Genomic DNA, 23769 nt, shown 5'->3' on the forward strand with positions numbered 1-23769 from the left:
TGGCAAGAGCGAGTGTTCACGGGCCCTCCACAGCCCATGACTCCCGACAAGAAACCGAGGCCCGGCCCTTCACAGCCTTGCCCTACAGTGCAGGACGGGAGGCTAAGCCCGGATGTGGCCTGATGGGGCCTGGGGGCTGCCCGAGGCTGCCATGAGGTCCTCCGGCCACGCCCACACCAGGTGGGTAGGGCAGGGCCGTGGCCGTGGGTGGGAGGGCACCCGGGCTGGGGGGAAGGTCTGGGAGGAAGAACCAGTCAGGCCAGACTAACCTCATTCTTTATGGCTTTGCCCCAGATGCTGTGGGGCGGAGGGCGCAGGGCTCTGTTGTCTGGGATCTCCGGGGAGGATGCACCGGGGTGAGCTGCCCAGGCCCCGGGGCGCTGCCTCCTGGCAGGTGGAAGGGTGTGCAACCCCGGGGCGGGCTAAGCCTCCCGTTGGGAACCGCAGGCCAGCAGCTCGCACCTCAACGTGTCCTCCTCGCGTGGCCCGGATTCCCTTGGGTCCCATCAGGTCACACGCACCCACTCACTTCCTGAAACCTGTGCTGTGGCCCTCAGCTTTAGGACAGCAGGTGTCAGGTGTCGCTCACCTGACCCTGGAGTGGGGGGGGCAGGGAGGGGACCCGGGTCACAGCCCCCCTGACCTCTCGCCTTCTCCATCCCCCTGGCGGGATGTCCCCCGAGTCCTGGAGCTTTCTAGTTTCTGGCCGGTCCTCCTCCTGCAAAAGCCTCCACGTGTGCTGCTCAGTGACAAGGCCGCATCGTCAGCTTCCGGCCTCTGCGAAGGCCGCGCTGCGGGGTGGGAGGAGCCGGCGGTGGCCACGGGTTCGGGGACGGAGGGAGGGGGTGGTGGATGCGGGGCCTCTCCCTTCCCGGCCCTGCGCGGTGGCTGGACCCCTGGACCCGGCGCCTTGAGTGTGGGCCTGGCCTTCGCTGCCCTGGGTACGTGGGGATGCCCGTGCTTTATTTATTTTATTTTATTTTATTTTATTTTATTTTATTTTATTTTATTATTTATTTTATTTTATTTATTTTATTTTATTATTTATTTATTTATATTTATATATATATTTTTTTTCGTGCTTTAAATCCTGGAGAGACTACACCAGCGGGGGGCGCTGCAGGGCCTGCAGTCTCGGGGAAGGAGGTCGCCCGCCCTCCCTGAGCAGAAGCTTCTGGAGCAGAGGGGTGGACACTTCTCTCTGCCCAGAGGGCCCAACATAGAAGCCGGGGAGGGGCACCTGCCCACGTGCCAGGGCCGCCCATGCAGGGTCCGCTGCCGCCATCCTTGGGGGCCGCGGGGACGCCGGCAGGTGCACGGCGCCTGCAAATTCCCCCCATGATGCCCTGACTCACGCTCGGCGGGAGGGGTGAGGCCTGCCGGGTGCAGGGAGCATGCCCGGAGGTAACTGTCCTCCTCACCGCGGGCCAGCGACCGAGGCCAGGACGGGGGTGGGGGGTGGGGGGCACCTCTCTCGTTTCCGCCTCGGGGATGGAGGCCCCAGGAGGCAACCTGCGTCCAGACGCACAGCCCGGATTGGAAGCCAGGAGGCGGCTGTGGCGGAGCCATGCTGAACCCTGGCGCTGCCCCGTGGGGACCCAGTCCTGGGGCGGGGGGAGCCGGAGGGCGTCTGCACCCTGCAGGCCGTGGCCGCTGAGCCCCTGCATCCACCTCAGGGGTGCTGCTCAGGCCGCGGCCTGCGGGGTGGCCGAGGAGCAGGAGGCAGACTTGTGCAGCTGCCGGGCTCGGGCCAGGGGAGGGGGTGCTGTGGAGACCCCGCGCCAGCAAATCAGACTCTGCAGGCGACTCAGCGTGTATTTGAGGAGATTTCAGGACTCGGGAAACATTCTCATCAATCTGTTCCTCGGGAACAGCCCCCGGGGAGCCCAGGGAGTCCATGCGGCAGGAGCCCGTGGCCCTGGAGCGGGAGGGGGGCCATCTGGGCCGGGGGCCGGCCTGTGGACTCTGCGGACAGAACGGAAAGAAAACGATTCCAGCCTCATACTTTATTTGGAGGAGGAGCACGTTTACAGAAACAATTTCTGTTTTGGAAAATAAACGTATGGCTGCATTCTGGGGGTGGGGTAGCAGGCGACCGGCGGGGCTCGCGTGACGGACGCCGGACACGGTGCCTGTGGCCGTCTCTGCCGGGCCGCATCCGAGCACGGCCAAGCGCCCACAACGTCAGGAGACAGGAGCCCGGTCCGCGTGCCGTTGGGCCCACGACACGGATTCCGACCGGGTTTCGGCAAAGGCAGGCTCAGAGGAACCGCACTTGGGGACGGTCGGCCCGCGCCCCACCATCGAGTACCGCGTCCAGGGGACGGGCCTGCGCCCGGGCGCCCGGAGCCGTTCGCACGGAGGCCGCGCCGCAGGGAGCAGACACGGGGCGAATCGGCGAGGGACGTGGGGGCGGCGGGAGGTGCCCTCAGCTCAAGTCCCGGGTGCGGATTCAGCGGAGGTGAATGGAGCCCCCCCGGGAGCGCCAGGCCCCTCGGCACCCACTGCCCGCGAGGTCGTGGGAACCGCCGCCAGCACGTGCCAGCCGCAGAGCCGGGCCAGGAGTGGGGGCGCATCTTGGTCCCGGGCACGGAGCTGCAGACCCCGCGCCCCTGCTCCGTGCCCCTGGGCCTCGCTCGCAGGTGCTCGGTCCCCGGAGGGTGGGGGTCCTCACGGCTCTGCTGGCTACGGGTCGTCTTCCATCAGCGGGATCTCTGTGGAGGGAGAGACGGTCACCTGCTCAGCTGCGAGGACCAGGCCTTGGCACTTCGGGGACACGAATACAGTCCGCGTCGCCCGGGAGCAGAAGACGTCATCCGGTTCCGCACGTGCGACAATAATCACGCAGCGGCTCCCCCGCGCCAGGCTCTGCTGGGAAATCTCTCATCTGACTCGGGGCAGATGGACCGGGAACACTTAGGCTCGTGCCCTCGGGTTCAAGCCGGATGAAGGCAGAGTCGCGGGCAGGCGGGCGGGCAGGTGGGGAGCCCCCCGGCACCACCCTGGTCCCTCTCCGCCGCGAGCCGGAGCGGCCCTTCCTGCGCCAGGCGCACACCTGTTACTCCCCACCTGCCGGCAGCGCCCCGCGTGCCCACGGCATCTCCAGGGCCGTCTCCTGCGGGTGCGCGGGGACCCCATCTCCGAGTGTGCCCCGAGCCCCCCGAGGGCACCCTGCCTCACCTGGATGCTCCGCAGCCCCCCTGCTCTGGCCGCCGTGGCGCCTCCTGAAATCTCAGCTCCGGGCTCACTGCGGGGACGGGGCGGCCTCACCCGTGTCCTCACCCACGGGGGGAGCGGCGAGAGGTTCAGGCGCGGAAGGAGCGGGGGGCAAATACTCACCGTCTGTGATGTCGATGCCCGGGCTAGTGGACGCCGCCTCTCCCACCGAGCCAGCACCCGTGTCCACGCTGCCGGAGCGTGGGCCCCCGTGGCCCCCGGAAGGCGGGTACGGACTCTGGAGCAGCTCGGAAGGGCCCGAGCCGCTGTCACAGGGTTCGGACGCCCCCGGGCCCGTGTCCGTGTCCCCTGAGCCGGGGTATGCGGGGGGGCTCTGGTCGTCCACAGGCAAAGGGCAGCCCCGGCCCACGGCGGCCAGGTACCCGGGGCCCGAGGCCCCCAACCCTCCGCTCACAGCCTCGTCGTAGGACGGAAGCATGACCGGCACCCCGTCCACCACGACGAAGTCTGGGTCGCTGCTGGAGCTCCGGGGAGGTCCCCTGTGTAAAGAGAAGCAGCACCCACAGGTGAGGGAGCTGGCCACCCCAGGGCGAGGTCCCCAAGGTGAGGTCCCCAGGGCCAGGTCCCCAGGGCCCACAGGGGAAGGGGCTCCTCTGGCGGCCGGGGCACTGAGCACGGTGGCCACGCTCGGCAGGCAGGCGGCGTCCCTCCTCCGTGTTGGGTCCTGCACCCCCAGTGTCCCTGGGAGGATAACGTGGGGCGGGAGCTGGTGAGCTGGAGCCCGGGAGCATCTGGGGGATGAGGTCGCCCGGGGAGGACTGGGGGCTCGGTGTTTGCAAGCCCCGCCGTGACCCCGGGCCCTCCTGCAGCCCCGTCACTACCAGGATGGAGCGCGGTGCTGGCCAAGAGGTTGCGACGGGAGGCCGCGCAGCAGGGGGACGGAAGGTCGGCGCTTCCACCTGCCACGACCTGAGGGCGATCTGAGGCCGGGAGGGTGGGGGGGGGGGTCCAGGGAAGGGGCTGCCCCACATGCATGCCTCGCCGTGGGCCTCGTCCACTCCCAACACCAGCACCCCGTTTCCAGAGTGGCCGGCCCCGCTGGGCTGACACGGGTCCTTTCCGAAGCTCGAGGTGTCACGGGGAGGCCCACACGGGTCGGAGCCTGAGGACACGCAGCAGCCCCTGAGCCCGCCAGCGCCCGCCCCCTCCCCCACCTGGTTCTCGGGCCAATGAGCAGCCAAGGCCTCGTGCCAGAGGCCCTGATGCTCCTCCTCTTCCGTGAGGACCCCGGGGAGGTCGGAGGCGTCAGCACAGGGTGCGCCGGGGGGGGGGGGGGGGGGGGGGGGGAAGGTCCTGCCCCTCCCACCCCCTCCCCAGCCCCCCTCCTTCCCAGCACGTCCCTGGCAGGTGTGTGAACCTCTCCTGGGTCTTGCACCTTCGCCCTGTCTCTTCATGCGTTCCCAGAACCTCTCATACTCCCCGTGAGCCCCACATGTGTGAGGGTGACGGGAACAGGGCCTGAGCCCTTCTGCAGGGGCTCGCCGGTAGGTGAGGAGGAGGTGGCGCCCGTGCAGCAGCGCCCTGAACCCCGCACCCCGTGCCCTGTGCCCCCCACCCACCCACCTGACCCGCCTGCATGCCCTCAGCACCTCCACCACCAGCCGCTCGGAGCCCCCCAGGCACCCGCCCACTGCGCACCTGGTGGGAAAGTGGGTCTTGAACTTGGTCTGGAACATCCTGGCCAGGATGACGAGCAGCAGCACCAGCAGCACGCTGGTCGCCGTGAACGCCACGATCTTCCACGTGGTCAGGAGGGTCTCGTGGGGGCTGGGCCACGTTTGCTCTGTGGGGGGGCGGGGGGTGAGGCCCTCACCCTGGGACGGCCGTGTGGGACAGCCACGGCTCGGTGCTGGGTGGATCAGGCGAGGAGATGCCCATCCCGTGCCCCAGGGCCCTGAGAGGCTGGAGCTTCTCGCCATCAGGACCCGCACCTGCTCCGCACGGTGCATGGAAACACACCCGCTTCTCTGGGGGGGACGGGGTCCACTCCCTGGGGTGCTGTGCCCTGCAGGGCGGGGGAGTGGCCTGGGGTGCTTGGCTGTGCTGAGGAACGGGGGGGTGGTAAGGGGATGAGCACTCAGAGCCCCTCATCCCCAGTGCACCTGCCAGCGGGGGTCCCAGCCCTCGGGCCCAGGCCGCCCCAGGGCCTCCAGGTGCCACATCAACACGCAGGTCCCCACAGACGGTGGCGAGGGGCAGAGGGCTCAGGGGTCACCACTGCCTTGTCAGGGGCTGCAGGGCAAGTGGGCAGGGCCAGCTGCACCGGACTTGGCGGTTGCAGGTGGTACGGGTGCAGGGGCAGGGGCCCCGCTCTGTGTCCCAGGTCCCCGCCCGGGCTCACCTGACTTGATGCAGTAGACCTGGTAGGAAGGAAACCACTCCCCGTACTGGCAGGTGATGTACTTGTAGTCGCTGGTGAGGCTGTAGCCAGGGTCGCAGTAGAACTCCAGCACGGTCCCGTGGCTGTAGCGCTCGCAAGGCCGCGGGTGGCAGATGAAGTCGCCGTGACTCACCGTGGGGGGCAGCGGACACACTGGGGCAGCAGGGGAGGGAGCGGCCACCTCAGAAGGTCACCCGGGGTCACAGCCCCGGCCGGAAGGTGCACCCATGCCCGGGGCAGCCCCTCCCTCGGCGCACCCGCTGCCGCCCGGGGAGCACGGCAGGCCCCACGCAGCCCCAGGCCACCGGGCAGGGAGCTGCTCACACGGCGGAGGCCTGTTTAACCGCCGCACGAGCTGCCGTGGGGACAGGCCGCCTTGCGAGGCTGGCGCCCCCGGGGTTCAGCCCACGCCCGAGGTACGGGTGCTGCGGGGTGCATGCAGACCCGGAGCCGGCGACGGCAGGAGGAGCCCGCGACCGCGGCCCAGTCCCCCACCCCCGGACGGAAGCCTGGTCCCGGGTGCTTCCCACCTGCGGTTCTGACATTTCAGGGAGAGAAACTTCCTTTTTGGTTTCGTCTCAGGCCGCAGATGGGTCAGCGATGCTCAAAGGTGCCCAAGACTCAGAGCACCACCCGGTCTTACGTCTCCGTCCTGCCTCACCCCTGCCAACCACCCACACATGCCCTGAATCCGCGGCCCTGGGGCTCGTTTCTGTTTTGTTAGGTCCCACGTTGGAGTGAAGTCACGCGGTATCTGCTGCTGACGCCTCACTCAGCACCACACCCTCGGGGTCCACCCACGTCGTCGCAAATGGCACGACCTCATTCCTAACCCCACGGCGAGCAACATCCTGCGCGTTTGCACCACTTCTTCGTCATCCGTTTACCCCCCGGTGCGCCCCCGGGCCACTCCCGGACCTCGGCTGCTGTGGGTAGCGCTGCCGCCAACACGGGCGCCCGTGTCCCTTCGGATCAGTGGTTTCACTTGTTTTGGGTAAATACCCAGTCGCGAGATCACAGGGTCACAGGGTCGCAGGGCAGCCCTGTCTCCAGCTTCTCGAGGCCCGTCCCCACTTCCCCGCAGCAGCTGTGGCGGCCCACGTGCCCACCAGCAGGTAAGATGTTCCCTGGCTCTGCGTCCTCTCCTCCTGGGGTCTCTTGGCCTCGATTCGAGCCACTGTGACAGGTGCGAGCTGGGATCTCACAGCGCTTCTGGTTTGCGTCTCCCTGATGCTGAGGGATGCTGAGCGCCCTCTCCTGAGCCCACGGGTGGCCCGGATCAGCGGGCTGATACTGTGATGAGGGTTCGCACGTGACCGGGCACCAGGGACACTGGCCTGCCACGCCCTCGTCTGGTTTTGGGATGCGGGGAACATGGGCCTCGTAAGACAAGTTTGGAAGCATCTCCTCCTCTTCACGTTTTTTGGAAGAGTTGAGAACAGGTATTAAATCTTTGAGGGACACCCAGGTGGTTCAGTGGTGGAGCATCTGCCTTCGGCCCAGGGTGTGACCCCAGAGTCCTGGGAGCCCGCGTCGGGCTCCCTGCATGGAGCCTGCGTGTCCCTCTGCCTGTGTCTCTGCCTCTCTCTCTCTCTCTGTCTCTCTGTGTGTCTATCATGAATAAATAAATAAATAAAATCTTTTTTTAAAAAAGATTTTATTTATTTATTTAACAGAGAGAGAGAGAGACAGAGACAGAGAGCATGCACGAACAGAGGGACAGGCAGAGGGAGATGCAGGCTCCATGCAGGGAGCCTGACGTGGGACTCGATCCCGGGAATCCAGAATCAGGCCCCGGGCTGAAGGCAGCGCTAAACTGTTGAGCCACCCGGGCTGCCCCCTTCTGCTCACTTCCATGGCACGGGATGTCTTTCCATCCCTTCCCTTCCCATCTCTGTCCTTACTTCTGAAGTGAGTCCTCTGTAGGCAGCAGAGACGCAAGCCTCTTGCTTCAACCCACCCAGCCACTCCCTGTCTTCTGACTGGAGAATTTAGTCCATTTACACTAAGAGTAATTATCAACAGGCGTCTACTTATTGCCAGTTTGTTCCTTGCTTCCTGGCTGCTCCGTAGTTCCTCTGTTCCTTTCGTCTCTTTCTCTCCTCCCTTGTGGTTTGATAACCGTCTTCAGTGTTGGGTTTGGATCCCATTCTCATTTTCCTCTGTGCCTTTACTATACATTCTTGCTTTGCGGTTACCGTGAGGTTCACATACATCATCCCATATTGGAAACAGTCTACCCTAAGATCGTAGCAACTTAATTTTTTTTTTACTTTGTTTTTGTTTATTTTTTAAAAAGATTTATTTATGATAGACATAGAGAGAGAGAGACTGAGAGGCAGAGACACAGGAGGAGGGAGAAGCAGGCTCCATGCAGGGAGCCCGACGCGGGACTCGATCCCGGGAATCCAGGATCCCGCCCTGCGCCAAAGGCAGGCGCTAAACCGCTGAGCCACCCAGGGATCCCCTGTTTTTTTTAATTTTTTAATTTTTTATTTTTTAATTTAATTAATTTATTTACTTTTTTTAAACTTTTTTTAAACTTAATTTGAATGCATTCAAAAACACTACATTTTTACTCCAGTTTATCTTCTCTGTCACATTTTACATCTTTTTATGTGCCCCCAAACTAATCAATGTAGTTATAGTTAATTTTGCTAGTTTTGTCTTTTAACTTTAAAAATTAGCTTTATAAGTGACTAAGCTGCTTCCTTGACTATCCTTTCAAGTGAGGTTTTTTACTTCCATATTTCTTTGTTATTAATTAGCCACATTTCTTTTCAGCTTAAAGATGTCCTGTTACATTTCTTTAAGGCCAGTTTAGTAGCGATGAATTCCTTCAGCTTTTGTCTAGAAAACTGTTTCTCTCTCCTCTGATTCTTTATTTTTTAAAGATTTTATTTATTTATTCATAAGAGACACAGAGAGAGGCAGAGAAACAAGCAGAGGGAGAAGCAGGCTCCATGCAGGGAGCCCGATGTGGGACTTAATCCCGGGACTCCAGGATCATGCCCTGGACTGGAGGCAGGCTCTAAGCCACTCAGCTACCCAAGGATCCCCCTCTCCTCTGATTCTGAATGATGACCTCACGGGGGAGCGTATTTTTGGTTGGCGGTTTTCTCCCCTCGGCACTTCGAATGCATCCTGCTGCTCCCTCCTGCCTTGCAGAGTTTCTGCTGAGAAATGAGCTGAGAGCCTGTGGGTTTACCTTCCATGTAATAAGTCGTTTCTCTCTTGCTGCTTTAGAGATTCTCTAACTTTCGACATTTTAATTATAATGTGTCTTGGTGTGGATCTCTTTCGATTCGTCTAATTTGGCCCTCCCTGGGTTTCCTGGATGTGGATGTCTGTTTCCTTCCCAGATTAAGGAAATTTTTGGCCATTACTTCTGCAAATAATTTTCCTGCCCCCCCTCCTTCTGGGACCCCTGGAATGCGAATGTCATTCCACTCAACGTTGTCCCAGAGGTCCCTTATGTCATCTTCATCTGTAAAACCCTTTTTTTTCTCTTTACTGCTCTGTCTGGGTGGGTTCCATTGCTTTGTCTTCCAGCTCCCTGACCTATTCTTCTGTTTCATCGGTGGTTGAGCCCCCCTGGTGTATTTCTCTCTTCAGTTTTTGCATTCTCGGGCTCTGTGACTTCTGTTTGGTACTTTATTGTTTTTTGTCTTTCGCTGTATTCCTTCCGTCTTCTTCTGAATTTGATGAGTATCTCTGTGACCATGACTTTGAATTCTTTGCAAGGAAGATTACTTATCCCTGTTACCATTAAGATCTTTTTCTGAGGTTTCGTCTTGCTTTTTCATTTGAAACACATTTCTTTGTGTCTTCATTTTGCTTGACGCTTTGTGTTTGTTTCTACGTGTTAGGCCCAACAGTTACTTCTCTCACGCTTGAAGGAGTGACATTTGGAGGCAATGAAACTTCTCATTCACCCTGCCCTAGCCCTTGGTTGTCTCTGGAGCCTTTGTGATTGTTTGAACTGCCTGATTTATTGGTGATATGCTCCCGTTGAAGGTGTGCCAAGACCTGTCAGTATTCCCAGAGGAAGGATCTCATGTAGTACCTTGCTTTAGGCTCACTGGAAGCCAGTCCCCCAGGCAACAGCTTTTAAAGTGTGCAAATACATACAGTCCTCTGTGGCCACAATCATAACCCTTGCTGGTCTCTGGACCAGGCGATATGGAGGTGTCCCCTGGATGGCACTGCAGAACTTGGTCCTTTCTAGATTCGAACCCATCTTTTTCCATGATATTTACTGAAAGAAGGACTTCTGGTTAAAGGATCTAGGCCTCTAACTTCACAGTGGTAGACCAAAGAGTTTTTGAGTGTGGAAGGAGGCATCACAACCAAGGATCCCCAGGTCCAAGTCTGAGCTTCACCCCTCCATCCTCCCAGTGCTCGCTACTTGCCTCAACAATGCAGACCTGTGACCTCTGTGGTTAACCTGCTCCCACAAATGCCTGCCACAAGATTCCCACCACCCCGAGCTACTCCCCAGGCATCTGAGAACCTGACTGTGAGAATGTTCTGGCTACTTCAGGCTCTCGATGGTTCTTCTCCAGGTAGAGAGAGCCCTTCTCTGCAGCCTCTATGACCCGGATCCCTTGTAGCCCCAAGGAGGGCATGCGGTCCCCCTGCAAGTATTGTTACACAGGTGATTCACATGCTTATCCTTACGCCCCTAGACGTCCTTCCGTGTTCCTATCCTTCAAACCACTGAGCTGCATCCTCACCCTGAGCCACGCGGCCTAGGCTAACGGGCCCTAGAGAGCTTCAAAACGCACAGCCGTCCGTATGAGTGAGATGTTCAGACTCCTTTCCTCCCAAAGCTCAAGTGGAGATAGAAAACATGCTTTTATCTGGTCTCTGGGAGAAAGAAATAAAACTCCAGCAAACCCCAGGTGGAAATTTTCATTTTACGATCGTGGTATCACCTACGAGAATGGTCCTTCCACCTTCCCAAGGTTATAAACACTATGTGCCCCTTGGTAAAGGCAGCTGCACGCCAACTCAGGTGCCATCAGCAGCGATGCTGGTCTCTAGAGCGCGGGACTTGGCATCTGCTTCTTCCCAGTAGAGTGTAGGCCCTTCGGGGTAATGGATTATGACTGTTACTCTCTAATTCCCCAGTGTCCAGTCTGGTGCTGCTCTGTGCCTAGCAGCTGTTCAGTCAACACCACCAGCGACATAAACCCAGTCCTCAGCACTGGGAAAATGCTCATATTCGCTGTTAAAGGTTTGGGGGTTGTTTTGATCCTAAAGATTTATTGGATTCCGTGTGTGTGCGTGAAAGAGACAGAGGGGGATGGATGCCTCGCGGGGGTGGGGGGACAGAAGGGAGCACAGACAGGTCAGCGGCACTGGGTGCAAGGCGGAGGCCCACGCGGGCCGGGCTGGAGGCAGACCCCGAGGCGCCACTTCCGGGTATATTCATATGTCCACGTCTATTTCTAAATGATGGAGCAAGGCTTCATGATTTTGGGTGCAGTATCGCCTCCCCCAACACCGCTGCCGGGAGCACATGCTCCAGGACCGTCCACCCTCGGGACAAGTGTGCAGGCACCGGGACCCGACCACCTTGGGTGAAGCTGCCAGAGCTTCTCCTCCCAAAGTACAGACCCCTTCACGAGGCTGGGCATCCCTTCCGGGCCTGCCCACCTGTGAGCCTGGCCGCTGCCAGCCAATGCCGCCCTGGAGGAGGCTGAGCCCGCAGACCGCCCTGCGGCCCACCGCGGACGAGAGGCGCCGTGTGGCAGAGGGAGCCCTGAGCCAGAGGTGGGGGGTCGGACAGTCTGCATTGACCCCGGGGCGTCACGCTGGCCGGCTCTCCTGTGGCGGCGGAGAGGGGCCCGCCTTTGCCGCACGCTCCTCCTGGGGGCCCCGGAGGCAGACCGGCTCGTCTACAACAACGAATCCCTTCCTGGGTGTTAATTCTTTCAAAACTGGCTGGCTCTCTAACACGCGGCAGGAGCGGGTCCCGCTGCTCCCACTGGGCCGCAGAGCTCGCAGAGCCGCCGACACGAGCCTGGCTGGCCCATGATGCGGGGGCCCTGCACCGGTGACCCCCCGGCTCTCGGCAGGTCTCGGGGGGCTCTCACTGGCAGCTCCACCGGTCACTGGGGGCCGTGCAGGGGGAACGGAGCTGGGACAACGGTTTACACACACAGGGCGCCCAGGGGCTCTGGGTCTTGACCCTGGGGTCCGGGGTGCCTGTACCCCTCGCTGCTGCCCCCCTGCCCGGGCTCTCCCGCTCTCCTGCACAATCTCTCAAACACACGGACTCTTTAAACGCACCCACAACAGAGCCCGGAGAAAGGCCTCCGTAGCCTTCCGGGCCTGGGCCGCCTGGGTCACCCGGGGCTACGGCCCCCCGCAGGGACGGGGACGCCCCCAGCTCGCTGCCTGCGCCTCCGCCCGCTGCCCCGACGCACGGGTCTGTCTAACTGTGTTCACGGTGTCCTCGGAGGCTCCACGAGCAGCTCTGCAAGCTCCAAACGCCGCTTGTCACAAGGTGACCGCTTGAAAAACCTTTAACCCGGACCTGACGAGGCCTTAAAGCAGGCGTCTCAGACTGACGGAGTCCGACCCACAACACCGACCCTGAGCCCAGCTCTGGCTCCGGGGCAGGAGGCCCCCAGGCCCTGAGGATCTGCCTGCACCCTGGGCCGGGGGGGGGGGTGCACACCCTGGGTGTCAGGGTCCCGGGGCGGGGCAGGTGACAGGCCGGCCGCGCAGCCGAGTCTGAGCCGCGGACCTGACACGGGGTGACTTCCGAGCACGAGCTAAGGCCTGTGCAGCGTTTAGAGGAGGGAGGCCAGCGACCCGGCTCCAGGCTCATCGCCACAGCCCGGCGGAAACCGCACAGAAAGCGGGAGACGCCTGGACGCGACGACACGAGGGCTGAGACTAACGACGCCGCGGTACGATCTGTTTCCACGTAGCGTGGAGAAAATTGGTTTTTGAGGACGTTTCACTTCTTCTGGCAATAGTTTGCCGCTTAACCTTTGATGCTGGGAACTTGGCTCGTGATCCCCTTGAGGCCGGGTTTCCGGCTGGTCCTAGGTGCTGCCTCTGCCGGGCCCCGTGGGACCCGTGGGACCTGTGCGCGCAGGTGGCGAGAGCGAAGGCTGCCCCTAACTCTCGGCCCTTCCCTCCCCTTGAAACGCCCACTTCCTCAGGCCGAGACTCACCCGCCCAGGCCCCAAGGCGTGTTACCTTCCAGAGCAAGGCACCGGGGTGGGCTGGATGACCAGAGGAGGCTGTGCAAGCACTCGAGGGACTCGGCCCCCTCCAGCTTGAATCCGGGGAAGCAGTGGTAGGAGATGACCGTCCCCACCGGGAAGGAGGTCTGCAAGTCGGAGACATTCACGTAGCCGTTGGAAGAGGCCAGGGGTCTCAGGCAGCCTGTGGGGGGAGAGGAGGGGCTGTCCCACTGGGTCACCTCTGTGCATCCGGGGCCCAGACGCCCTGGCCCTGCGGTCGCCCTGCTTGGCTCAGCACGCGGACACCCCGTCTGCCTCCCGTTCCATCACGATGCATGTGTTCACTCTCCTGGTTGCAAACCTTGCAAGCTGCGCAGAGCCGGGAGGTCAGGAGGGAGGGCGTAGCTAGGATCTAGGATCTAGGACCTAGGACCTAGGACATGGGAGCCCTGGCCAGGGGCTGCAGCCTCCAGTCACCCTAGAATCACCCTGGGCTCTGCACCTGCCTGGGCTCCCTGCCATCCCTAAAGCCCTGCAGGAGCTGGTGCCCCCTGAGAACTGCGTGTGAGTGACGCAGGCGGAAGGCCCTGCCCCTCCAGGCACGCGGGTGGCGCCGGGGGTCTAAGCACCGAGCACCCCGTGAGGCAGTCAGTGCTCGGGTGCAGCATCTGCATCGGGGAGGCCCAGGAGCCTCCGCCACCCAGACCACCCACGTAGGGGGTGAACATGGGAGCCACACGGCCACGTCCCGTCTCCACGGCCCTAAGTCTAGCCTCGGGGCTGAACACTGACCGTGTCCGCGGCAAAAGCGAAGTCGGGAGCAGAGGGAGACTGGGAGAGCAGAACCCACAACTGGAAAACACAGGGAGCGCATCAGAGCCCCCGAGCACCGCTCCACTGAGTGGGACCAAGGTTCTCGGCCGCCCACACGGGGAAGCTGGCTCCCCCTGAATAAAATAGTCTGGCCTGTGGTGGACAGCCGCTCCCCAAAACACCAGGTGCCCCGGACAGGGGCCCCAAACAGCGCCAGCCCCCGCCGCCGCCCCAAGGAGTCGGGCGGTCATCCCTCGGGCAGCAAGTCAGACAAGGGAGGATGCTCGTTGGCGGGAGACGGCCCGACCCGAACACAGCAGCGGAAAAGCGTCCCCATGATTCCTATTTGCACCTCGAGGCGATGGAGAGCCAGTGCCTCGGGCTCCGGCCCCGGATCTGCGGGTGCCTGGGGACGAGGTGTCAGTCGAAGGCTTGTGGGGTCGGCCGCCAGGTCCTCAGGCCCGTGCTGGGCAGGGTGGGCAGCCAGGGTGCGGGCCGGGGCAGCGGCCGTGGGGGCAGAGGGCCCGAGGGGGCAGGAGGTGGCTGTGGGCTGCAGGCCCCGGCTGTTTGGCGACGCTCTGAGGTCCGAGTGCGGGGCGCGGCGGGAAGGCCACGGGGACCTGGAGGAGGGCACCGCATCGGGCATCTGTCACGGAATAACTGGGACAGACGAGCCCGCAGAGACCGAGGAGGACGGGCTCGGAGGGGGCGGGGGTGTCCCGGGAAGTGCCCCCGAGTCTCGTGCGCCCTGAAGGGCGGCCTGTCGCAGGCCACACGCCCGGCACCAATGCTCTCCGCAGAGAGGCGCGCGGGTGGGGGCCCCTGGGCGCCCTCTGTCCTCCCCACCCAGGCCTTGGTTTCGGCAAAGCGGCCACGAGGCCCGAGTCCTCACAGGACGAAGTAACTCACTGCCCACGGCAGGGCCGCACGGCAACCCCGGCGCCCGTCAGCCTTCCCCACGGAGCCCGCCTGCGCCCGGGAAGCCCCCTGCCCTCCGCTGCCCTCCCCTGCCCTCCCCCACCCTCCGCAGCACTTATGCCCCGGCTGCTGGCTCCTCCGTCCGAGCCACACGTCGAAAAACAAAACCAGAATCAGCGGGAATGCGAGGACCTCTTTCCACACGCAGGCCCTCCGTTGGCCCAAGCAAGTTTTAAAAATGCAAGAGGATGAGTGTTCTCGGGGCGGTTTGGATAAAATCTGAAGTTGATCCTTTCCCTGCTCCTCATGCATTGTAAAAATGGAAAACGTTATTAGGGAAAGCTCAGCTTCCGTGGGGTCGACCTTAAACGTGTGGCCAAAAAGAGTATAAATAAGTATAAACGTGCTGTTATTTGCGTCGCACACGCAGTGCTCGTCACCGTGCCCGCTGCCTGGCCGCTGGCCGCCTCCTTCTGAGACCCCATCTGGCTTCCTAGCGTGAAGGAGGCCCCGACGCGCCGAGCCCGGGGTTGCGGCTTCTGCAGCCTGACGGGCATGTGGGGTGGGCCCTGCGTCCCCCCCAAGGCCCCGGGGGAGCAAGCTCCAGTTCACGCCCCCGCCCCCACCTTGACAGAGGGGCAGGTTGTCCCACGTCCCGTCATCACGACACAAGGAAACCATGTTGTACGGGTCAGGGTAACGGATCCTGAACCCCTCGTGACAGGCAACCGTCAGCGTGTCCCCACGTCTGTAGGTCTTGTTACGGATCTCCGCATCTTCGATCTGAGGGACGCGGCAATCTGCAATTGTGTAAGAGGGACACGTTAGTTTCTAAATTTATTTTTATTATTTTTTTTAACGATTTTATTTACTTATTCATGAGAGACACAGAGAGAGAGAGGCAGAGACCCAGGCAGAGGGAGAAGCAGGCTCCGTGCAGGGAGCCTGACGTGGGACTCGATCCCGGGACCCCGGGGTCACACCCTGGACCAAAGGTGGCACTAAACCGCTGAGCCCCCCAGGGACCCCCTAGTTTTTAAATTTAAACTAGAACCGGGTCATGGTTCAGAGCCTGGCAGGAAGGGCTCGTGGTCAGAGCTGGCCTCGGGCTACCCCGCGTCCACGGGCCCCACTCACGGCTGCGCTCGGGTCCCAGGACCAGTGGCAGCACCTGCTTCATGGGGACAGAGGAAAGGGGGTTCTGGGGAGACCGGGTGCCCGGATCCAGCCATGAACAGAACTTGACCGCCGGCCCCCACGCTTCACACCCCAAGGCCAAGCTTCAGGCGACTGTGGGACTAGGTGCAGAGGGAGCCCGTGGGGGCCACCCGCTGCCTCTGCCTCGGGGCGGGAGGAATGTGCTCATGGAGCAGAGAGGCCCGTGGGGCTGCACCCCCCTTCCCCGAGCCCCCGACTCCAGCACATGGTTGGGAAGGTCTCGGTGGGAGCCTCGGCCCTGGAGCTCCCCAAACCCTGGCCTGTCGCTCCAGGCCTGAGCAGCAGATGGAAGGTGCCGCGGCCGCCTGTGCTCAAGGATGCACACCCCGTCCCGGAGGCTCTGATGTGGGGCTGCGGCTGGGTTGGCTGGAGCCACAGGGAACCCGACAACGGCTCCAGAAAACGGTGTCGGCAGCGGGAAGCCTGGGGCCTCCGGGCACATCCTGACATTTTTCAGTAGCGCTGGGCAGGGGTTACTCACAGCAAATAAGAACACGGTTCCAAGGGCACCCGTCTGTAACACCCTGGCTGTACATGGGCCATGCGGCACGGGGTGACACGGCCAACGCCCTGGTTCCCTGGTCAACTTGTCCAGACCCAACCCGGGTCCTCGGGGTGGGGCGTAGCCCGGGGCAGGGGGCAGGTAGCGGATGGAGGGGACGGCCGGACATGGAGCTGGGAGGAAGCACCTGCCTGAGGAGGTGGCTCCTCTGCACGGCGGCCACCCATGCAGATGCACCGAACCCCCGACCAGATGCCTGTGTCCGCGGCGGCCACATGACAGCAGGGGCCCAGGCCACCGCGCCTCCCTCCACGGGGACCGGCACACGCCAATGGGCAGCTGGAGCTCTGGCTGCGAGGCCAGCGGGGCTGTGCCCAGGACAAAGGACAGGACCCAACTCCGTGGCACAAGCAGGCTGGCCTGGAGCCGGGCTCGGAGTATCGCCACCATGTCTGGCACCTGAGCCCCAACAGCGGAGCCGAGGAGCAGGGTCCCCCCGGGGCGCCCCAGGACGTGACTGCGGCCTCACTGTATGGAAACAGGGAAGCCAGGACTTTCAGTGCCCAAATGAACACGTGACCTTCGTCCAGTCTGAAGTCTCACACAGACATAACACGAATCTAGGCTCACGTGCGTCCGGCTGGCAGCAAGGACTTTTAAATTCTTTCCGGCCAATGCAGAAACGCCGTCGCCGAGGGCTACGAACAGAGGTGCCGGTGTCTGACTGTGCGGGGAGCGCGGCCAGAGGTGACACCGCACGTAGACGGGCACACACGGGCACTGGGGGACCACACGCCCCCCTCTAGGGATCCCCCCATCGCTGCTCCTGAGTCCTGCTTTTTAACAGGGGATTTAGTATAATTAGTGACAGAGGGGATGTTAGGGCACAAGCACACGTCTACACCGAAGAACAAGCTAACTGATCACACTAGTCAGCCCGGAGCAAGGTCCCAGGAATAGAGCAGATAAGGTTTTAAGGCCACGTGCCATGTACCCACCAGGTTTACTTTGCTTTTCAAGAGTCAGTTATATGTGAAAACGAATCTGATTTCCTGGAAGTGCCAACTTCCGCCATCAATTCTCCCTAAAACGTGTTTCCAGGAGCACGAGCACGTATTATACACTCGGGGCTCAGCACTCGTGTCTACATGGTCAGGGCCCTGGAAGCCTTGCTGTGAAGAATTCTGTGGCATTCGGTTTCCACCCACATCTACAAAGCTTGTTATCCCCCGTCCATCCGTCTGTCCCTCCGCCCCTGAGCTACTGAGCACGCAGCTTACATATGAGACGTGCTGGGCACTGGGCACGGTCAGGAATCACACCCTTGCCACGCCGCATGGAGGGCCACCCACAGTCAGCAGGTGTGTGAGCTGACGGTCACATGGCACGAGGGCTGCTCCGGGAGCAGGTGCACAGCCGTCAGACTGACCGAGGGGACATGGGCCTGAGGAGATGGCATCGATTATGCTGAGCCCAATGGAGAGGCCTCCTGCAGATCTGGGAGGAGGAGGCTGTGGGCAGAGGGAGAGGGAGAGGGGAGAGGGAAAGAGGAGAGGGAGAGGGAGGGGGAGAGGGAGGGGGAGAGGGTGACGGGAGAGGGAAAGGGGAGAGGGAAGGGGGAGAAGGGAGAGGGGAGGGGGGAGAGGGAGAACGAGAGGGCAGAGGAGAGGGAGAGGGGAGAAGAGAGAGGGGAGAGGGTGAGGGCAGAGGGAGAGGGGAGGGGGAGAGGGCAGAGGGAGAGGGGAGGGGGAGAGGGGAGAAGGGAGAGGGAAGGGGAGAGAATGAGAGGGCAGAGGAGAGGGGGAGAGGGAGAGGGAGAGGGGAGAGAGAAAGGGGAGAGGGAGAAGGGAGAAGGGAGAGGGGAGGGGGAGAGGGCAGAGTGAGAGGGGAGGGGGAGAGGGGAGAAGGGAGAGGGGAGATGGAGAGGGCGACAGGTGGTGCAAAGGCCCCGGGGACAGTGAGTGTCCAAGATACAGTGAGCATGGGGGCAGGGGGACGGACACGCGCGCAGCCAGATCACACTGGGCCCTGTAGACCCGGGCAGGGGATTTGGCCCCGACTCCCACGTGATGCAGCCCGAACAGCTTTTTACGCAGGGGATGTGACATGACTGGCTTACGTCCGGGAGGAGTTTGTGTTTTGTTATTTAAAGTACTTCTTTTTATATTTAGTCCGTGGAGAGGAATTCCTTGTGGGTTCTCAGCTGTTCACTTGGAAGCACTATAAGACATCTTTTAAGCAAAACATTCACAAAAATCGATCAGCCTTGGGCTACAAACACAGAGCACATTTTCTGGCCGCAGGGAAATTAAGATGCGAATGAATAACAGAAAATACCCCCCATGTCTGGAAACTAATCCCTTCGTATGTAACCTGCGCGTCTAAGAGGTAACAGTGATAAAAAAAAATATATATATATTGTGAATGGAGAAGAGTGAAAATGCCGCAGCTCGGATCATCCCTCGAACTATAGATTCAGGTGTTAGAAGAAAAGTAGCTGAGAATCCTGTGGTTGGTCGGGTCAAGTTTGCTAATAAGGTTGCTTGGAGTTTCTCTGCATCCGGGTTGGTTTTTCCTGACTGTCCTCGAAATCCCGGGAGAGCAGTGTCTCCAGCACCCGCTGTGACTGTGGACTTGTCCTTAAAGTTCTGTTAATTCTTCCTTTTCACACATCCTGGTGTGTGATTAGGTACACGCGAATACTGAGGCTCCTTCGAGAAACGTTAGACGAAGGACAGTTAATGAAACCCAAAGAAAGTACCGGAAAGGAAATAATAAATAAAAGAGGAAGCATTAATGAAAACAAGGAAACGTAGGTCAGAGACGATAACAAACCCCAGAAGCTTGTTCTTTGAAATCATTAAAACTGATTCCCCGGCAGGTGAAAGTGACCGCGGAACAAAGGTGGACGCCACATGGGCCGTGAGCGTGAGGGACACTGCTACAAATCCTGTATTAACAAAATACGACGTTACAACAAACTCCAGGCCAAAAACTCAGAAATGAAAAATCAAACAAACAAAAAACACTGTACAATTTACCAAAACTGACACAAGAAGAAGCAGAAAGGAGTTACAATCCTACAAATATTAAATAAGTCAAATTCAAAACGAAAACGTTCCTGCCAAGAAAACTCCAGGCCTAGTGGCTTCCCCGTGAACGCCACCAAACATTTAAGGAGGAAATCGCTCCCGTCACACACGGACACTCAGGGTTGCTTAGTGAGCGCGGCGCTACTGACTGTGAAACAAAGACTGAGTCAATCCGTCCCATCAACGTAGGCGCGTGTGTATGAATATTGGCAGATACAATCCAGCAACACATTAAAAAAGAAAACACGTCACGAGTAAGTTGGGCTTATTGGATGGTGATTGATTCAACATTGACAGCCAAGCCGTGTCACTACAGGGACAGAATAGAGGGGAAACACAGAATCGTCTCGATACGTGAAAAAGCATTTGATAAGTTTCAACATGCATTCAGGATACATTTTTAAAGATTTTATTTATTCATCCATGAGACACCTAGAGAGAGGCAGGGACACAGGCAAAGGGAGAGGCAGGCTCCGTGCAGGGAGCCTGATGTGGGACTCGATCCCGGGACCCCGGGGTCACGCCCTGGGCTGAAAGCAGACGCTCAACCACCGAGCCACCCAGACGTCCCACATTCATGATATTTTTTAAAAAACCCTCTTGGCTGATCACCAGGGAGCTACAGGTCAAAACCACAATGAGGCACCTGTCAGGAGGGCGAAAATGAACAAGTGAGGAGCCGCGATGTTGGCGAGGACGTGAAGGGGCACCAAGCCTCTCAGCATGGGGGGATGCAGGCGGGCGCAGCCACCCTGCACGCAGTGGAGGGTCCTCAGGAAGTTACAATTGGGCTGCCCTGCGACCCGGCTGTGTGTCCTTCACGTGCGTTCCCGCTGCTCTAGGTGCAGAAGGAGCTGCCGGGCCAGTCGCAGGGGCCGCGCTGACCACAGGCCCTGGGCGCAGCTCCTCCTCGGGGGGTGCACGGAGCCCTGGCCCTGGCCCTCAGCAGCTGGGACCCCACAGGGAAGCCTCCCAGAGGTTTGGAGGCGTCCTGGAACCTGCCCTGGACGCGCCGGCGTGGATGCAGCTTCACCCATGCCTGTTGATCTGCCTCCTGTGCAACGGCCTGGAACCGACTTGGAAGGAGGGTCAGCATGACCACTGACTGTCTTTGGAGCTGCTCAGGGACACGAGGTCGCATCCTGACCAACGTGCAGATGAGCGTGCCTGTAGCAGCCAGACCCGGTGCAAACACGCATCCGCCGTGGCTGCAGCCTCCAGGAGAGAAGCCCCCAGAGGAAAAGCAGAGGCTGTGGTTTTGCGCCCGGGGCTTGGGGTGCCTGGGTCCACGCGAAGCATCAGCTCCCCGGCAGGGAGGGGTCCGACCCAGGACTGTCCAAAACCCCTCCCCACATCAGGATCCCGAGGAGGAGGGGTCGGGGCAGGAGGCTGTAGCCCAGTGCCCTCTGCACCCAGGGACCACGGGCAGCAAACACAACCCACGAGGCGGACCGCGGCCTGGCCGCGCTGCGAATGGGCGCGAAATGAAATGTCTCCCTTAATGTCGGTGATACACCGGGTTTGGCAACACGCAGGTGATTCTCGCCCCCACGGCCCCCAGTACTGTCTCCATCATATGAGTGGATTTGCCTGAATCCTATTCTGGTCTCATTCAGGCGTTTATTTTTAAAACACGCAAGCTCCTTCCGCGTGCAGGTGGCCGCCTGAATCGGCGGGAGAGGGCGTGCTTGTTGCGCGGCGGGCCACGGGCGGCACCCACCGCGCCCCGGGCGCTGCACCTGCCGCAGACCCCGCGTCCCGGGCTCCCGGACCGGCCTCCAGCCTCGCAGCTGCCCAGGCCGGGCGGGCTCTGGAGTGGCCCAGCGGCGTGGGGGTCCCTGCGCGTCCAGGACGCGGGGCGCGGGGGGTGCGGAGCTCGTGCACCGCTGGTGTCCGCTGAGTCCACACCCGCCTCGCATCGTGCGTCTGGACTAGAGTCGTGGGTCGCGGGGAGGGCCCGGGGCACCTGTGCGGGCACCTGTGCGGGCGCGAGGGAGGCCCCGGGTGTCCGCGCGGGCAGGGCTGGCTGCTGCCTGGAAGCCCGGGAGGAGTCCAGGAGGCGGGGGCGGCCAGCGGCGCTGGGCCTCGGTGCGTCCGCGCGAGGAGCACACACGGAGTTGGAGGGCGGGGTCCCCATGTTTGTGGGCGACCGATGGGGTGACCCCGACCTAGGGCGCGGGCCTGAGGGCGCATGCGCCGTGCGCCCCGTGTCCCCGGGGCCCTGCGGGTCAAGGGCGCACAGGAGCGTGAGGACCAGGCTCTTCACCCCCGCAGTGACCCCGGGCCCCGCCCACCGCCCCGCCCCGCCCCCCCGGCCCAGGCCCCGCCCCTGCTGCCCCAGCACCCCACCCCCACCCCAGCCCCAGGCCCCACCGCCCCTGGCCCCGCCCCTGCCCTAGCCCCGCCCCCCGCCCTGGCCCCGCCCCCCGCCCAGGCCCCGCCCCTGCTGCCCCAGCACCCCACCCCCACCCCCACCCCAGGCCCCACCGCCCCTGGCCCCGCCCCTGCCCTAGCCCCGCCCCCACCGCCCTGGCTCCGCCCTCTCCGCCCAGGCCCCGCCCCTGCTGCCCCAGCACCCCACCCTCACCCCAGCCCCAGGCCCCGCCCCTGCTGCCCCAGCACCCCACCCCCGCCCCAGCCCCCACCGCCCCTGGCCCCGCCCCTGCTGCCCCAGCACCCCACCCCCGCCCCAGCCCCCACCGCCCCTGGCCCCGCCCCTGCCCTAGCCCCGCCCCCCGCCCTGGCCCCGCCCCCCGGCCCAGGCCCCGCCCCTGCTGCCCCAGCACCCCACCCTCACCCCAGCCCCAGGCCCCGCCCCTGCTGCCCCAGCACCCCACCCCCGCCCCAGCCCCCACCGCCCCTGGCCCCGCCCCTGCCCTAGCCCCGCCCCCCGCCCTGGCCCCGCCCCCCGGCCCAGGCCCCGCCCCTGCTGCCCCAGCACCCCACCCCCACCCCAGCCCCCACCGCCCCTGGCCCCGCCCCTGCCCTAGCCCCGCCCCCCGGCCCAGGCCCCGCCCCTGCTGCCCCAGCACCCCACCCTCACCCCAGCCCCAGGCCCCGCCCCTGCTGCCCCAGCACCCCACCCCCGCCCCAGCCCCCACCGCCCCTGGCCCCGCCCCTGCCCTAGCCCCGCCCCCCGCCCTGGCCCCGCCCCCCGGCCCAGGCCCCGCCCCTGCTGCCCCAGCACCCCACCCCCACCCCAGCCCCAGGCCCCACCGCCCCCACCGCCCCAGGCCCCGCCCCGCTCCCCCCCCCCCGCCCTGGCCCCGCCCCGCCGCCGCCACGGCCCCCTCGTCCTCTGTCCCCGCGTCTGTGTCCGTCCCTCCGTCCCTCCGTCTGCCCGTCCTGTAGTTCGAGGCCTGCGCCCCCGCGTGTCTGCCCCTCCCCCTCCCCCTGCTCCTGGCTCTCTAAGGAGACGCCGCGGCCTCGGGCGCCCGCCTCCCCTCTCGCCCCGGGTCCGCCGGGGTCAGGCGCTCGACGGCCTTGCGGAGGCGCTGGCTGCGGGGTGTCGTGACCGTGGGAGCCCCGGGCCGGTGTCACCCCGGCCCCGAGGGCAGCCCCCGCCTGGGCCCCGCGCCTCGCGTCACACCCCGGACGCGCCTGCACCGGTGACACCAAGCGCACAGTCGCCGACGCCGCAGGCAAGCGAGCTCGTGGCCACGCGGGCCCGTGGGGTCCCTGCGACCTCCGCGCCGTGGGTCGCTGGCACCGCCCCGCTCGGTCCCCCAGACCTTCCGGGTAACACGTGTCCCTGCGTCCTCAGCCCCGGTCCTGGCCCGCGTCCACCTGCCCCACGGCCACACGCAACAGCCTCTTCGTGGGGCCCTTCAGCAAGAACCCGGCCTGGCAGCAAAGCTGGGAAACAAAGCTTTGGAGGAAAGCCCCCGTTCTCAGGGACGCCGGGGTCAGAGCACACCTGCAGGTCAGCGAAGCCCAGGGGACACAGAAGAGAAGGCGCCTCTGAACACGCTCTTGGACGCTGGGGCCCTTCCTGCCCCAGCAACGGTCACCGGCCGCCACCGCCTGCGAGCGCCTCCGGCACGACCCGCACACAGGCCTTCTGGTGTGAGTGGACCCGCTCCCTGCTGGGAAGGTGCCCCCTGGACGCGTCCAGCCGTGGCCAGGTCGGCCTTCGCAGGGTCTGGGAGGGACACGGGAGGGTGAGCACTGCACACGTGTGTGTGAGAGGCTGCGGGGCTGGGGCGGGCTCACGGGACGCAGGACAGACTGACCGCACTGTGACAGATGCCCCCATGGTGAAGGCCCTCGCCCCCGGCCCTCGGCCTGCCCCACCTGCCCCGCGTCTGGAGGCTCCAGGCCCGGCCCTCCTAACCCCCAGCCCCGCTCTGCGGCTGATGAGGGATTGTGTGGATGGCAGCGGCCGCCAGGCCTGGGCTGTACGCC

General features: G+C 62.8%; 1 protein-coding gene across 1 annotated transcript in view; it reads right to left on the bottom strand.

Moving 5' to 3' along the window:
• Positions 1 to 1991: 1991 nt before the first annotated feature.
• Positions 1992 to 23769, bottom strand: part of SUSD4 (sushi domain containing 4) — a 45601-nt gene continuing 23823 nt past the window's right edge. Inside the window, exons 3-9 of the mRNA XM_072814384.1 lie at positions 15180 to 15353; positions 12836 to 13024; positions 5579 to 5770; positions 4876 to 5020; positions 3340 to 3716; positions 3181 to 3247; positions 1992 to 2714 (exon numbers count right to left, since the gene is read on the bottom strand). Of these exons, the coding sequence (XP_072670485.1) occupies positions 2453 to 2714; positions 3181 to 3247; positions 3340 to 3716; positions 4876 to 5020; positions 5579 to 5770; positions 12836 to 13024; positions 15180 to 15353 (1406 nt within the window). The 3' untranslated portion in view covers positions 1992 to 2452. The remainder of the gene's footprint in view (positions 2715 to 3180; positions 3248 to 3339; positions 3717 to 4875; positions 5021 to 5578; positions 5771 to 12835; positions 13025 to 15179; positions 15354 to 23769) is intronic.

The sequence above is a fragment of the Canis lupus genome, chromosome 38 (assembly GCF_048164855.1).
Source record: "Canis lupus baileyi chromosome 38, mCanLup2.hap1, whole genome shotgun sequence".
Classification (NCBI taxonomy): domain Eukaryota; kingdom Metazoa; phylum Chordata; class Mammalia; order Carnivora; family Canidae; genus Canis; species Canis lupus.